This window comes from Littorina saxatilis, linkage group LG8 (assembly GCF_037325665.1).
Source record: "Littorina saxatilis isolate snail1 linkage group LG8, US_GU_Lsax_2.0, whole genome shotgun sequence".
In the NCBI taxonomy this organism is placed as follows: Eukaryota; Metazoa; Mollusca; class Gastropoda; order Littorinimorpha; family Littorinidae; genus Littorina; species Littorina saxatilis.
Window position 1 is genome coordinate 53,704,329 of NC_090252.1, and position 16,334 is coordinate 53,720,662.

At 39.8% G+C, this 16,334-nt stretch overlaps 1 protein-coding gene and 1 long non-coding RNA gene across 2 annotated transcripts in view; both read left to right on the plus strand.

Moving 5' to 3' along the window:
* The first annotated feature begins 255 nt into the window (after positions 1–255).
* LOC138974379 (tripartite motif-containing protein 2-like) overlaps positions 256–16,334 on the plus strand; it is a 19,227-nt gene continuing 3,148 nt past the window's right edge. Inside the window, exon 1 of the mRNA XM_070347097.1 lies at positions 256–588. Within this exon, the coding sequence (XP_070203198.1) occupies positions 492–588 (97 nt within the window). The 5' untranslated portion in view covers positions 256–491. The remainder of the gene's footprint in view (positions 589–16,334) is intronic.
* On the plus strand, positions 10,947–13,905 carry LOC138973834 (uncharacterized). Its single transcript, XR_011458179.1, has 3 exons — positions 10,947–11,075; positions 12,592–12,717; positions 13,282–13,905. It is a non-coding gene; the product is annotated as an uncharacterized lncRNA (long non-coding RNA).

Here is a 16,334-nt window from a genome sequence, read left to right on the forward strand (position 1 = left end):
GAGGATGATGTCCATTGCTACAGTAAGTGTAATGATCGTTCCTAAAGGGTGATGATTGTCCACTTTTGTGTCATTAGGGGTCACATTGCCAAATGCAGTGGCCGAGTTGGGAACGATTAGATTCAATCTGCTGAAAGAAAATTCCGTGGCGTGTGTGCTCGCAATCATATAAAGTCTGGTACGTCATGCCAGTGTATGGTTTCAGTGCAGCCTCCGTTCATTTCGCATCAGCGGAGCCGTGGATTAAGTTAACAGGGCCGTTTCAAAACAACAACTTTCGCGCAGTAGTGTTTCTGAGTTCTTTGGTGTTGTCTTTGGACTTAGGCACAGCATTCTACTCACAAGAACTTTGAAAGTCTGGGCGTAGTACAACGGTACGCTGAAAAGCGAAGACTTACCCCACTTGAATTGTGTTTCCCACACAGACGGTAGCGTAGGATATATCTGGGACTGTGATCACCTTGTATACGCTTGTGAGTTTTACGGAAAACATGGCGCTGACGTTGACGATTGCCGTGTTTGTTGTTTTGCAACTGACAACCTTGTTGAATGCCTCGGCCATCAGGTCAGCTCAGCATGCGTCTGATGGTAAGTTTACACTATTATCTATTTGCGGGGAAATAGCTCAGTCGGTAGCGGCGCTGGCTTCAAAACCAGTTGTCGCTATCGGCGTTGGTTCGATCCCCACGTTCGGCGAGGGATTTATTTCCCAGAGTCAACTTTGTGCAGATTCTCCTCGGTGTCCGAACACCCCCGTGTGCACGCACACTGGGCGAAAAGTCACGTTTTGGCACTATAACGTGGCATATAACATGAAACATGAAGTTAATCAACTGAATTTTGTGGCATTATACCTGTGCGATTCACATCAAGTTAGAAAAACTGCCGTAACGCAATAAAATCCCTGAGATTTTAGCGGGCTGCAAAACACAGTAAAACATCGAGTTTGGGTGTCTGCGTTTTGGACGTTTTCGCTACATTAACGCACGGCGATTCACGTCGTGTTAAACGCGTTTCAGCAGTGCGCAAAACACCACGAAACCTATGGAGTTTCGATAAGTTTTTCTGGTTTCTAAAACTTGATGTTAGAGTGTTGTTTTGATGGATTATTCTGCGTTTTCATCAGCCTGGTGCCGAACCTGCAGAATCAGACGATTATCGGCTCCCTCTCTCTCTCTAGTTTCTCTCTCAGCACGGTCACACACACACACACACACACACACACTGCACATACATCATACACACACACACACATTCACACGGGCACTGCACACGGCACACACACATGCACACACATGCATGCACACACACACACACACACACACACACACACTGTGACTGACACTGACTGACCGTCACACACACACACACACACACGGGCACACACTGACTGACCGTCACACACACACACACGGGCACACAGTGACACACACACACACCCCTTGAACTGACACACACACACACACACACACACACACACACACACTGATCATCAGTTTATAAATGTGAAAAAAAGTGCAGTGCACAAACATTTTTGGGGGTATCTCTTATTTTCTCTATAATTATGAGCCTTGTCACAGTACAGTGTACACGAGAGACTGCATTGCCCGTGCGTTGAGCAGAGAAAGTAGGTCATTCTAACCTGACTATTTAGCGCGGTCAGATTTTAGTTTTCTTCTATATTCCTTTGCACTTTTGCTGGGGTACTGGCCGAGTTAATCGTTTTCCCATGTGTGTGGGACCTGTAAGGAATTCGAAGCGGCGAAGGACCACAGATAGGCATTTGTTCTACTCCCCCCCCCCCCCCCCCCCCCTCCCCGAAACATCCGTCCGAGATGGTGGCTACTGACTGGACTTGCAACTTTCTCAACTTGTACAGTACGAACTGCAGTGACTCGAATTTGAGTTTTGGGATTTCTCTTGCTCTACCTTTTCTGATAATGTTTTACTTAGCTCGTGTTTAGATGAGATAGATAGATAATTTATTGCCAAGTGTACAATACATGAATGAACATAAAAAATACACGAGGAAAGCAGCTTGCTGTGTGATAAAAACAAAAATAAATAGCATTCATACATCACTGGCGCGTAGCATCATACATACATGGGTAAGACAATTTGGTGTCACAGTAACTAATACATACACTATACAGACATGGTGAGAACTATGAGACTAAGAGCTATCGGAACCACAATACATACTGTCTCTTTACATTTAGTCAAGTTTTGACTAAATGTTTTAACATAGAGGGGGAATCGAGACGAGTGTCGTGGTGTGTGTGTGTGTGTGTGTGTGTGTGTGTGTGTGTGTGTGTGTGCGTGTGCATGTGTGTGTGTAGAGCGATTCAGACCAAACTACTGAACCGATCTTTATGAAATTTTACATGAGAGTTCCTGGGTATGATATCCCCGGACATTTTTTTTTATTTTTTTTGATAAATATCTTTGATGACGTCATATCCGCCTTTTTGTAAAAGTTGAGGCGGCACTGTCACACCCTCATTTTTCAATCAAATTAATTGAAATTTTAGTCAAGCAATCTTCGACAAAGGCCGGACCTCGGTATTGCATTTCAGCTTGGTGGCTTAAAAATTAATTAATGACTTTGGTCATTAAAAATCTAAAAATTGTAGAAAAAAAATGTATAAAACGATCCAAATGTACGTTCATCTTATTCTTCATCTGACATCATTTTCTGATTCCAAAAACATATAAATAAAAAAAAAAAGTTTTTTATCAAAATTAAATTTTCGAAATCAATTTAAAAACACTTTCATCTTATTCCTTGTGGGTTCCTGATTCCAAAATAATATAGATATGATATGTTTAGATTAAAAACACGCTCAGAAAGTTAAAACGAAGAGAGGTACAGAAAAGCGTGCCATCCTTCTCAGCGCAACTACTACCCCGCTCTTCTTGTCAATTCCACTGCCTTTGCCACGAGCGGTGGACTGACGATGCTACGAGTATACGGTCTTGCTGAAAAATTGCATTGCGGTCAGTTTCATTCTGTGAGTTCGACAGCTTGACTAAATGTTGTATTTTCGCCTTACGCGACTTGTTTTGTTTTAGGATCGATTTTGATAATGATTGAGAAAGGAGAATAGACGGTGTTAGTTTTACAGTCGGTTTTATGAAGTTTGAGTAAAGAAGTGCGTGGTTTTTACCCTCCCTTTCGTTTCCCTTCCCCTTCTTTAGTTTGCTATTATTGTGCCTAAGAGCCGAAATGGCTGCACTCTAACTCATCTTTGATCTCCCAAAAGACTCCATAAACAAACTAGTGTATCAAGAGGCTGGCTGGCTGCCCCTCGATGAAGAAAGAAGACTAAAGTCGGCCCAGTACGTATCAAGAGCAAGTACTTTTGACAATGCTGTGAACGAAGAGCTCACTGCTGAGTTCGACACAATAACCTCGGCCTCTTACCAAAACCTAAAAAGTCGCGTAAGGCGAAAATACAACATTTAGTCAAGTAGCTGTCGAACTCACAGAATGAAACTAAACGCAATGCAACGCAGCAAGACCGTATACTCGTAGCATCGTCAGTCCACCGCGCACGGCAAAGGCAGTGAAATTGACAGGAAGAGCGGGGTAGTACTTGCGCTGAGAAGGATAGCACGCTTTTCTGTACATCTCTTTGTTTTAACTTTCTGAGCGTGTTTTTAATCCAAACATATCATATCTATATGTTTTTGGAATCAGGAACCGACAAGGAATAAGATGAAAGTGTTTTTAAATTGATTTCAAAAATTTAATTTTGATAATAATTTTTATATATTTAATTTTCAGAGCTTGGTTTTAATCAGAATATAACGTATTTATATCAGCAAATGATGGAGAATAAGATGAACGTAAATTTGGATCGTTTTAGAAAAAATGAATTTTTTTACAATTTTCAGATTTTTAATGACCAAAGTCATTAACTACTTTTTAAGCCACCAAGCTGAAATGCAATACCGAAGTCCGGGCTTCGTCGAAGACTACTTGACCAAAATTTCAACCAATTTGGTTGAAAAATGAGAGCGTGACAGTGCCGCCTCAACTTTCACGAAAAGCCGGATATGACGTCATCAAAGACATTAATCCAAAAAATGAAAAAAACGTTCGGGGATATCATACCCAGAAACTCTCATGTCAAATTTCATAAAGATCGGTCCAGTAGTTTGGTCTGAATCGCTCTACACGCACGCACACACGCACACACATACACCACGACCCTCGTTTCGATTCCCCCTCGATGTTAAAACATTTAGTCAAAACTTGACTAAATGTAAAAACAAGTCGCGTAAGGCGAAAATACAATATTTAGTCAAGTAGCTGTCGAACTCACAGAATGAAACTGAACGCAATGCAACGCAGCAAGACCGTATACTCGTGGTCCACCGCTCACGGCATAGGCAGTGAAATTGACAAGAAGAGCGGGGTAGTGGTTACGCTATGCTGCAAAGCACACTTTTCTGTGCCTCTCTTCGTTTTAACTTTCTGAGCGTGTTTTTAATCCAAACATATCATATCTATATGTTTTTGGAATCAGGAACCGACAAGGAATAAGATGAAACTGTTTTTAAATTGATTTGGAAAATTAAATTTTGATAATAATTGTTATATATTTAATTTTCAGAGCTTGTTTTTAATCCGAATATAACATATTTATATGTTTTTGGAATCAGCAAATGATGGAGAATAAGATAAACGTAAATTTGGATCGTTTTATAAATTTTTATTTTTTTTTACAATTTTCAGATCTTTAATGACCAAAGTCATTAATTAATTTTTAAGCCACCAAGCTGAAATGCAATACCGAAGTCCGGGCTTCGTCGAAGATTACTTGACCAAAATTTCAACCAATTTGGTTGAAAAATGAGGGCGTGACAGTGCCGCCTCAACTTTCACGAAAAGCCGGATATGACGTCATCAAAGACATTTATCAAAAAAATGAAAAAAACGTTCGGGGATTTCATACCCAGGAACTCTCATGTCAAATTTCATAAAGATCGGTCCAGTAGTTTAGTCTGAATCGCTCTACACACACACACACACACACGCACAGACAGACAGACAGACACACATACACCACGACCCTCGTTTCGATTCCCCCTCGATGTTAAAATATTTAGTCAAAACTTGACTAAATATAAAAACACCCAAAATACACGAAGCAACGATCCCACTAGCAGACTATATGTTCAACCGATATTTCAAGAAAGTGGGGGTAAACCCAGGTAGGATGGCCCACATTCCCATTCACCCCTTCCCATTTTGGTTCATGGAATCCCCCATTATCATCCCTGATCATGATCTGGGTGTAACAAAAAAAGATAACCCTGTACTTGTCTCATCAATAGTAAAAGAAATAATCTCAAACTGAATAACAAAGATCACCTACAAATATTTACTGACGGCTCCAAAAAAATGATGACCAAGCTGACTGTGCTTTTGTCATTCCTGACCTCAAAATAAGTTAAAAAAAATTAAACTCAACAAGGATGTGTCCATTTTCACTGCAGAAATGCTGGCTACGTTATCTTAAGAGCATGCCACTATATCAATGACCCCCTCGACCTCCAACAAGAGTCGTGATTCTCTCCGACTCAAAACCAGCATAACTGCTCTTCAAAATGGTTCCAGAAACCGGGAAGAGCTTCAGACGGAAATATTGTTCCTCTGTCACCAGATCATTGCCTCTTGAACAGAACTGACCCTTAGGCTACGTACTTCCCCTCACACACATGGATCAGAGGCAAGGATATGGCTGACAGAGAAGCAAAAGAGGGCTTTCCCCGTCTCTGTGAATGTGGACAGTTTATATCTTTGTTACACCTCTTTGACCGCTGCCAATCACTCCAGCAAGATTTCTGCAACCTACACACCCTTGTCAACGAACATAACCTGAAACCCCATGAGGTTTTTTTTAGATAAACATTGCACGCTTCAATGGAAGCTAGCATACACCCTGTGTCTCTCAATAGTAGAAGGCTGAAATAGGATATCTGTTTTAAAAAACCCTGATCTCCGTTCCTCACACCGAGCTTTTTCTTCTTCATTGTATTATTTTTCCAGTTATCTATTTACTTACCTATTCAGCCAAAAATATAACAATATCCCACATAACAAAAATTAAAAAAATAAGCCTACAAAACCGCTCCAGTCCAACCATATTCCGCGTACACAATCTTCACTTCCATCCCCATTTTGAAATATCGCAACAGACTTCCAGATATGTTATAACACGATCATATATGTGTTCTCTGGTTGCATGTTTGTTCAGTGTCTTGTCCCCACATAAAGCATATTAACTCTACCTGTCCTAAAGCAAGTTGCAGTTCTAAGAGGACGTTAAAACTAGTTATCATCATCAACACACACACACACACACACACATATGAAAGAACCCATGTATATTTTTATGATTGTTGTTTTGGTCTGAATACAATTTGGAATCTTACTACACTCTTGTTAATTGATTTTACATTTTGTTGTCAGAAGTATTTTGTTCGTCGGTTCGTGTCTGGTGCGTGTGGTTTGAATGCCGTCCTGTCAAATGTCTTTTAAAAACACATTCACGGTAACATCTTCGACGCAGACACAGACAGTTAGGAAGGGCTCCTAATATGGACCACTTTTTGTTTCATGCTGATAACTAGCTTGTTTTCTTGCGAAGAAGTTTTATTTTGTGTTTGGTAGTCCTTTTCTCTTAGGTTAACCGTTAGGCCTAATTAGAGTGAAATAGCTTTGATAAACATTCAACAAAAATTAAATACAGACAAAATCACAAATGGTCCATAATAGGAGCCTGGGCGCCTAATATGGATCAGTGAAGCGGCCTTCACAAATCACTGTAAAAAGCCCCCTATACTTCAAAATAACATGATACAACTTAGTGTACAAGTCAGACTAATTCAAATATGCTTTAGATTGATCTGTTTCGGGTTGATGAGAGCATTATTTGAAGCACACCAGGAAACTAAAGAAGCTTATCAAAAACAGAGTGAAAATAAGTGAAATTATCAACTTCCACGAAAAGAAGACTTTCATTTTTTAAATCTCGAGGACTAGTTATAGGTTATTTCCAGCAAGCTTCTTAATGAATTATTGAAAATAGCTTTTAGATTTTTTTTCTCGATTTGTTGAAGGTGGTCCATATTAGGGGACTCGCACATACTTTGACATCTTGCTAATATTTTTTGTTTGCACGGTAAAAACTCGGGGTCAACCCTGCTAAAATGTAACAAATGCGGTCTTAGCTGTCATATATAGCAATTCAGTTTTGTGTGATAAAAGCTTTGGCTGTGGACAGAAACGAGTCCGTTTTCGGCGGCAAAGCCGTTTAGAGTGAACGCTGCCAAACTGAGTGAAAAAAAGAGAAAAAGCCTAACGGTTTTGAGATTTGTGTTTCTGCAATACAGCGAACAAAATTTTTTGAGCGCTCAAGCGCCGTTAGTTTTTCAGAACAGGAGGTGGTCCATATTAGGAGCCGGTCCATATTCACTAGGAGCTAAGTGTCAAAGCTACCACCGCTCGGCTTTACACACACACACACACTTTTAATTAGTTGCTTTTGGCACACGGCCTCATCATCTGAACTTGAAACAACTACAAAACACAACAACGTACAACAACAGCATGGTTGTGCCTGTCGGGTTATCAGTCACCATAAGGTGCCTGTACTTGTCAGTCTCTCTTTTTAGATCAGTGCCAGTGGCCTGTGCCGGCGATAGTTTGGTAAAGTCGCGCAGACCGCGCATGCGCCAAGTGCAGTAAAATGTTATCAAAAATGGCGGATAAATCTAACTCGTGCTAAGAAACGTTTCAAAACCAAGCTTTATGGACGTTTTTATGACTACGTACTCCAGCAGACATCAACTTGTGGTCGACGTGGGTGGGTTTTGCTCAAAATACGTAAGTAAGTATTCGTCAGCCGTTTGGCTTCTCGAATTAAGTTTCAACTTTGTCTCTGTCTCGAACCACAGGCGGAAGGTATCCTTCACTGGACCACAACTTTCTATGAGTATGAAAGTAGTCTGGTGGTCCAGTGGACGATACCTTTCGCCTGTGCTCGAACCAAATACTAAGCTTACCAGTTACCACACTGTCATACTCATAGTCATAGTGATAACACTGATACATTTGTACAGGTAAACATGGCTGTTTGCTGAAAATCAGTCTTTGTGAAAAATTGTAATGATGTCTCTGAAGTTTGATTCACTCTAGTAGAGGTCAGTGGAAGTCAGTCAGCGGAAGTCTTACGTCGTCACCTATGTAAACATTGAATTTTTGACGCCTCTTAAAGACAACTTACAGATCGTAAAATAGTATATAATGTACCTCATTGGAGAGATTAGTTCTTCTATTTTCCGTTGATATGCCACATTACTCACTTAGATGACGAATCCGTGCCATTATTCTCTTCTGAAAAATTCTACCGAGCTACTTTCGGTTGGTTTTTTCTTGGCGACCTCGATTTGGGTGACGTTGTAAATCGCCAGGATCATGTGGTTTAATGAACAAAATGTATGCATCATGTGACAAGATTTCAGAAAATGGCTGAAGCTGACAGTAAGCCTTGGTTAGATTTAAAAAAAAATTTTTTTTAATTTCTGCGATCTTCTCAAACTCAAGGGTCACTTTGGCGGTCAATATCGCTGGTTAGGTGAATTTGGCCATTTTTGAGCGGGTGTCAATCGATAGTTAAGCCATTTATCTCTTATTTTAACCAGAAACTATGACAATATTTACTTTCTCCTCGTGCCTCCATGGGTACTTCTGACACAGGGGTGTTCGTGATCTGGCGCCATTGTTGAAGATCATAGAGTAGTCGCCCCTGATCACGTCTTACTTTCGATTTCTCTTGTAAGAAAAGTTAACTTAATTTTATCAACTATTATTGATAAATTTGGTGTTAAAATGTAAACATGTACTTGCTTGTTCATGAGTGATTGTGCAATTTCTCACTTGAGCCGGCTGAGGGAGTGTTAGTGAGAATAATTGGCTTGATAGTTCTAGCTACTTGGCCAGTTGGGGAAATTGCATGTTCATGTTGTTGTTTTTTAATATTATTTTTATTTTTAAATTTGTAAAGAGCTTATATTCAGTGATCGCGCTAGATATCTTTCAAACCGGTATGACATCATGAGCTGACCACAATGCTCTCACGAAAATCAGTCAACCTGCCAATGCAACCAGTCAAAGGCAAACAATGACTAAATCAATGTTTCTCAATGCCATCGACACGCAGACGTTTTGTGTGGAATAAATTTGGGTTATTCCCCCCTGGTTGTCAAAAAAGTGTTGACGCGCAGAGCCGATGTCAAAATCACCGAGTGACTTGCTATGCCATCGTAGCATCATCAGGCGGTTGACGTACTAGGCCGTGAAGCACTTTCAGTTTCGGCCGTGAAGCAGTTTCAGTGTATGACAAGGGCCTTTTCTGACCTCTTGGAGGCAGAAACAACAGCAATGATCTTTGCTTCATGGTTAAGATAGTACTGACCTCAAATATATATGTGAGCAAAGAGCGGATCTGGTGTGCGTAGGTGATTTTTCAGTATAATCGCATGCCGGCTTTAGCATTCTTCATTTTTGACGTTTCGTTAACACGACCTTGTGACACCAAGCCTCATCAGTTTGTTTTCCATGAGACAATGGCACAATAAGCCATGCGAGTCTCTCTCTCTCTCTCTCTCTCTCTCTCTCTCTCTCTCTCTCTCTCTCTCTCTCTCTCTCTCTCTCTCTCTCTCTCTCTCTCTCTCTCTCTCTCTCTCTCTCTCTCTTACTGACCATGGATTCTTTATAAAGGATTTTTCTCTCCACTATTTCTTTTCCCCCCGGTCAAAATAATTAACAATCGGTACGTCTGACCGAGCACCCATTTTATTATCGGTATTGGCGAATCTCAATCGGTAAAATACCAGAAATTACCGGTAAACGCCATCTCGACTAAGCTTGTAAAAACAATAGTATGGCACATTTTTTTTTAATGATATTTCTTAATTGTACCTATTTATTTATGTATTTATTTATTTATTTTGTTGTTGTAAATCACTAGTCCGCCAAAAGAAATGACAATCATTTTGTGACAATGTCTAAAGACTGACACACTGTCCACTTCTACTCAGTAGATTTGAGGCCTGCTGTAACCTTTGTATATTACATGGATTACAGATGATTAAAGATGGAAAAGAAGTACACATAGTAAAAAAATAGATCTTTTTAGAAGATGTAAATGAAAGGTGTTTGTTTTACATAATTATTGCCCCTTTAATGCTACTATTATTGTTTTTATGGTGTGTTCTTTCTTGTGTGGATTTTTGCACTGTATATATCGTCACTGTTGGACTCATGTATGTGCCTTCTTTTTATGTGTACCTATACCTGCTTAGAATGAGACAGTGACATGTTGATGTCACACCACAAAATATGATTTGCATGCTGCATGTTTTCTTTCTCTTTTTATTTATATATTTATTAATTTTTAATTCCTTTTTTATTTCTTTGCTTTTAACATAGAAGCATTTTTTCCCCAAGTTTAAAACAATGACATATTTTGTTTCAGAGAAAAATGCCCTGGGCATGATTTTAAAACAATGATTTAATCTGAATTTGCACTTTTCAAACTATTGGTGTTGAGTAAAATTAATGTAGAGGTAAACTTGTGATTTACATTTCTTTGGGAATAACAGGCAATACAATTTATCCAGTGTGATTTTTTTTCTCAATTTGTGATGTTCTAACTTTTAGTTTTAAAGAAATTAATTTTCTCCATTTCTAGATTCAATGGTATTGCACAAACAGGTACTACATTAGAACTGATCTATGTTATTTGTTAATGAGGATGATTAATCGTAATCTCACTGTCAAACTGTCATGATACTATTGCCATTGACAGTGCTAGATCACTTCATAAAGTTATTTTAGTAAGTAATCATATGATATTGATAATTTTGATATACCCGGTAGTGATTTTCTGACGGTGACAATGACATGTTATCTTCATACTATTCCAGGTACAAGATGCTAAACGTGCAGATATCAAGGGCTTGGGATTTCGGCTCCTGGAGATGCTACTTGTAACTCTTTTGTGAGTACCGATGTATGCTGGGTGTTTTCTCAGTTTTTGTCCGCTGTCAGTGTTAGATTTATATTGTGGTACAGTGTAACCCCCCTGTTAAGACCCCCCAATTTAAGACTCCCTCCTTTTAAAGACCTTGTTTTCTCAGACTTTCTGTTCATAACCTCTGTAAAATTACCCCCCTTTTAAGACTCCCTCCTTTTTAAGACTGAATTTTCTCAGATATTGGAGGTCTTAAAAGGGGTGTTCCACTGTATAACGTGTTTTTCTAGTTTCATGGTTTAGCCACGACTCACTTTGAATGAGGGTCATCTGCCAGGCATTTAGCTGATTATCTGATAGTGATAAGTGATATTTATTAATTTGCTATTTATAAATTACAGTTGCAGTAAACTAACACTGTCGCACAAAGTATGTGACTTTAAAAAAAGATTTGTTTGAAATCATGTGAGCTCTGTCCACTAGATGATGGAGAAGGGAATTTTTCCAGTTGAGTCTGCAACATGGATTTTTCTCTCTCAGGATAACAAATACAGCAGGGTTCGTACAGGTCATGGAAAACCTGGAAAGTCATGGAATTTGATTTTTAATTTTCCAGGCCTGGAAAGTCATGGAATTTCAATTCAAGTCATGGAATTTAAAAAAAATAAAAAAGAAAGAAAAATTAACCTTTAGCACGCCAGCGGCGATTTTCGTTGCCCAGCCATTCCACACACACCCCCCCCCCCCCCCCCCCCCGCGATTTGCGTCTCCAGCACAAGGCTTGTTCGTATGACCAACTTCTCGTTCGTATTTGCATACGAGAATAACGGTATTTTTAATGGCACTTGAGCCAAAGCGAGGCTCACTTCCTTCCGTTATCTCGTCGTGTCGTCTGCGCTGCATTTGAGTCGGTTTCGTCGAAGTTTTCTGCTTTTGTTTTTGCATCGATAAAGTACTTTAGCGCTTCGACAAGCAAGATGGAGGATGATGAGTTTGAAACTTTCTTTCGAGTTGTTTCTTGACAACAAAAAGTATGCGGAATTGGAACGAATTACCGAGGAAGATCTTCGCAATGAACTGTGTATCGCGGTGAAAAAAATGACAGTTCGTCAAGTCACAGTGACGGTTACGAAACGGAATTTACGAAAGTGCAGATGGATACAAACAGTGGCTGGTCCAGTTTAGTGAAATGACAGGACCAGCAAACATTACCGATAATCTGACTGCGTAGCAAATGCTTGACTCGCTTGTCGAAAAGACACTGCGTAGAAACTGACTCAAATTCAGTGCAAAGCAAGCCAGTGTCAAAACTGGCAGTGACAAGACGTAAAAAGTTTGCGTGTTCGGAAATGGCGACCTGTGGATCTAGTCATGGAAAATGTTATTGAGGCTCATGGAAAGTCATGGAAAAGTCATGGAATTTTGTTTCTAAAAACCAGTGGGGACCCTGTACAGTATGGAAGGAAAAATTTAGGGTTGGTGTGGCGATAACAATAAAGATATGTCATAGTGACTTGACTAATTGATTTGAATTCTGCTGCAGGTCAGTCGGCCCCCACCTCCTGCTCCTGACCTGGTTGCCTACTACAACTTCGAGGAAATACGACAGGACACCCTTCAGCTTGCTGCACCATGGTGTCTCTTGGAGAACAGCAAGGAACAGATACAGGTGGGGTCGGTCGGGATACCGTAAACAGACTATTTTTTTGTTTTGGCCTTAGCATAGAGTCTGGGGATATGAGATGTGCATGATGTGTTGTTTGAATCTGACAGTGATTGCATGAATTTTTTTTATACATGTATGGTTGTCACGCACTTTGAACTTCTGATAAGGCGCTTTATAAATGCCTGTTATTATTATTATTATTATTATTATAAATAGATACACACTTGTAAACTTATGTTAGTTTTCACACGTGAGCATGAAGGAATGTGCCTTTATGAGGAATGTATAGTGGCTTGCAATATTGAATTTGAGGGATGTTTGCAGTTATATAATATATTAGCACAGCTCAGTTTTCTTGAGGGTTCCGTGAGAACAGTGAAATTCTCCTTTGAGGACTGAAAAATATCTTGGATAATTGGTCTTAATTGGAGGGGGGGGGGGATTTAAAACATAAGTACATTCACATGTGTTTTTCATTTTCACTGTGTTAAGGTGGGGAGGTCCTTCTCTACTTCTTTCTTTGTTTTCCCATTGACATTTTTGTTCTTGTCTATATTTTTTACATAGGTTCACCATTAGTCCTCATCCCCAGCCGACTGTTTCCGCTGAAGCCGTGAAGGATACTTCTTCATGTAGGCGTGGACATCTTTTTCGTCGCCATGCAAGGCTTCCAGTACCATATAATTTTGTGAATACTCTGGGGACCTGTCATCGACTTTGGAAGGACGCTTTATTTTATAACACTTTGTACCCCATCTATGTTGACCAAGATTTTTTAAGCCGAGACCAGCTGTGCTGCAGCAGGTCACTCAGAATTGTAGAAACTGTGTATCAACAGGCTAGAATGCTGGCGTTAGATCAACGTTACAGGAAGCGACTGAAGCTAACCGTCTAAGCAGGATGCGGATATGTGCCGAATGAGAACAGATGCAATGTACATAGTGACTGTGTGTACGGATATATATCCATACCTGGTCAGATAGAGCCATATGAGTGGGTACGGATATATCCGTACCTGGGAGACAAGGAGTTAAGACCACATCTGAACTGAGGATTTAGTCTCTCCATAATCAAACGCTGAAGAAGATTTCAGAATGAACTTTGTTAGATAAATTATCAATCAATCAATCAATATGAGGCTTATAGTTATATCACGCGTATTCCGTGGGTACAGTTCTAAGCGCAGGGATTTTGTTTTGATTTTTTTTATGCAATTTATATCGCGCACATATTCAAGGCGCAGGGATTTATTTATGTCGTGTGAGATGGAATTTTTTTACACAATACATCACGCATTCACATCGGCCAGCAGATCGCAGCTATTTCGGCGCATATCCTACTTTTCACGGCCTATTATTCCAAGTCACACGGACATTTGGTGTCCGAACCTCCCCCCGTGTACACTACATTGGGTGTGCACGTTAAAGATCCCACGATCGACAAAAGGGTCTTTCCTGGCAAAATTGCTTAGGCACAGTTAATAATTGTCTACCTATACCCGTGTGACTTGGAATAATAGGCCGTGAAAGGTAAATATGCGCCGAAATGGCTGCAATCTACTGGCCGTATAAAATTTCATCTCACACGGCATCACTGCAGAGCGCCTAGAACTGTACCCACGGAATATGCGCGATATAAGACTCATTGATTGATTGATTGATTGATTTTTAGCTATGCCTATATAATTTTGCCCGTCGCGATATAACCTTCGTGGTTGAAAACGACGTTAAACACCAAATAAAGAAAGAATACAATTTTGCCAGGAAAGACCGTTTTGTCAATCGTGGGATCTTTAACGTGCACCCCCAATGTAGACCTCGGTTTTTCGTCTCATCCGAAAGACTAGCACTTGAACCCACCACCTAGGTTAGAAAAGGGGGGAGAAAATAGCGGCCTGACCCAGGGTCGAACACGCAACCTCTTGATTCCGAGCGCAAGTGCGTTACCACTCGGCCACCCATGCCGGTTGTTATGATCGCCACATTTTAGGTCCCCCCCTCCCCCCCTTTTCAAACTTCCCCGCTTTTAAGACCTTACATTTTTAGATTTTCTGTTCACAACCTGTTGTGCATTTACCTACATATTAAGCAGTGTTTCTTGTATAGAATATAGTCAATGTTTGTAAAGATTTTTATTCAAGCAGTATGTAAGAAATGTTAAGTCCTTTGTACTGGAAACTTGCATTCTCCCAGTAAGGTCATATATTGTACTACGTTGCAAGCCCCTGGAGCAGTTTTTTGATTAGTGCTTTTGTGAACAAGAAACAATTGACAAGTGGCACTATCCCATCTTCCCCCTTTCCCCTATCCCATCTCCCCCTTTTCCCGTCGCGATATAACCGTGAATGGTTGAAAACGACGTTAAACAACAAATAAAGAAAAAGAATTCATCAACGAGTGATTACTGCCTCACCATAGCAGTTAGGCCAGTCTTACTAACTCTTACTTTTATTAATGTGCCGTGATGCAAAGACGTTGAGCAGTTTTCAGATGTTTATGAATCTAGGGCTTTCAAAATTTACTGACATGTTGGACTCCATGACATCCAAACATGAAGTTCAGTTACCCCTTTTCAACTTTGAAGGTCACATTGTGGGCGAATTTTTAGCAAAAAGTTGGAACATTGGTATGACTGTTCTTACTCACAAGGGAAGTGATTTAGTTATTTACTGATTTTTATTTTGTATGGCCTTCTTTCACCCATTTAATCATTCATAAATGTTCATACCCAAGGGAAGTAATTCACATATATATCTATGGCCAATGTTTTCACAGGGCATCTGCCCCCCCTCCCAACACACACTCACATGGGCTAAAACTTACATGGCTTTTATGGGTATGACGCTCTTAATCACAAGGGAAGTAATTTACTGATGGTGTGTTTTCATTTCATGTGGCCTTCACCGATTTGAATAATTTATTTTAGCTTATCCAATTATAGTGTGGATGAACACTGTCTCCACTCAAAATAGTCCTTTGCTATTGTACATTGTGAATCAGCATTTTTGTTTTTGTCCTGTTTGAATAAAGTGCAATAATTTTACAACCAAAGTGTTAATGTTAAAGATGTTTACATAATGTGTGAAGGATGATGCATTTGAAAACTAATATTGTTAAATGTCAATTGACCTGTGACAAGTCAGCAAAGTGCAATATCCAAGCATGAAACCCGCACACAATTCCCAAACAACATGCTTTCTTTTCCACAAAATTCCATCCAGGTGAAAACAATTATGTGAACGTCATAACATGGTGTTTTTTTACATTAATAATCAAGCCTAACACCAACTAACATGGTGTTAATAGGCATTTGAGCAAGCTTTAACACCAGCATAACATGGAGTTAATAGGCATTTGAGCAATCTTTAACACCAACATAACATGGGGTTTTGCATGTTAAACCAGCAATAACATGATGTTAATCACATTACAAGCAAGCTGTAACACCACCAAAACAAGCAGTTTTGCAAGTTAAGTCTACGATAACATGATGTTACTTGGCGTTAAACCAAAGCTTTAATGCCATCAAAACTTGACATTTTTGCATGTTACAGACATGCTGTAACATGGTTTAACATGATGTTTTGACCGTCGCAAAACGCGCTGAAATTCCAGGCAATT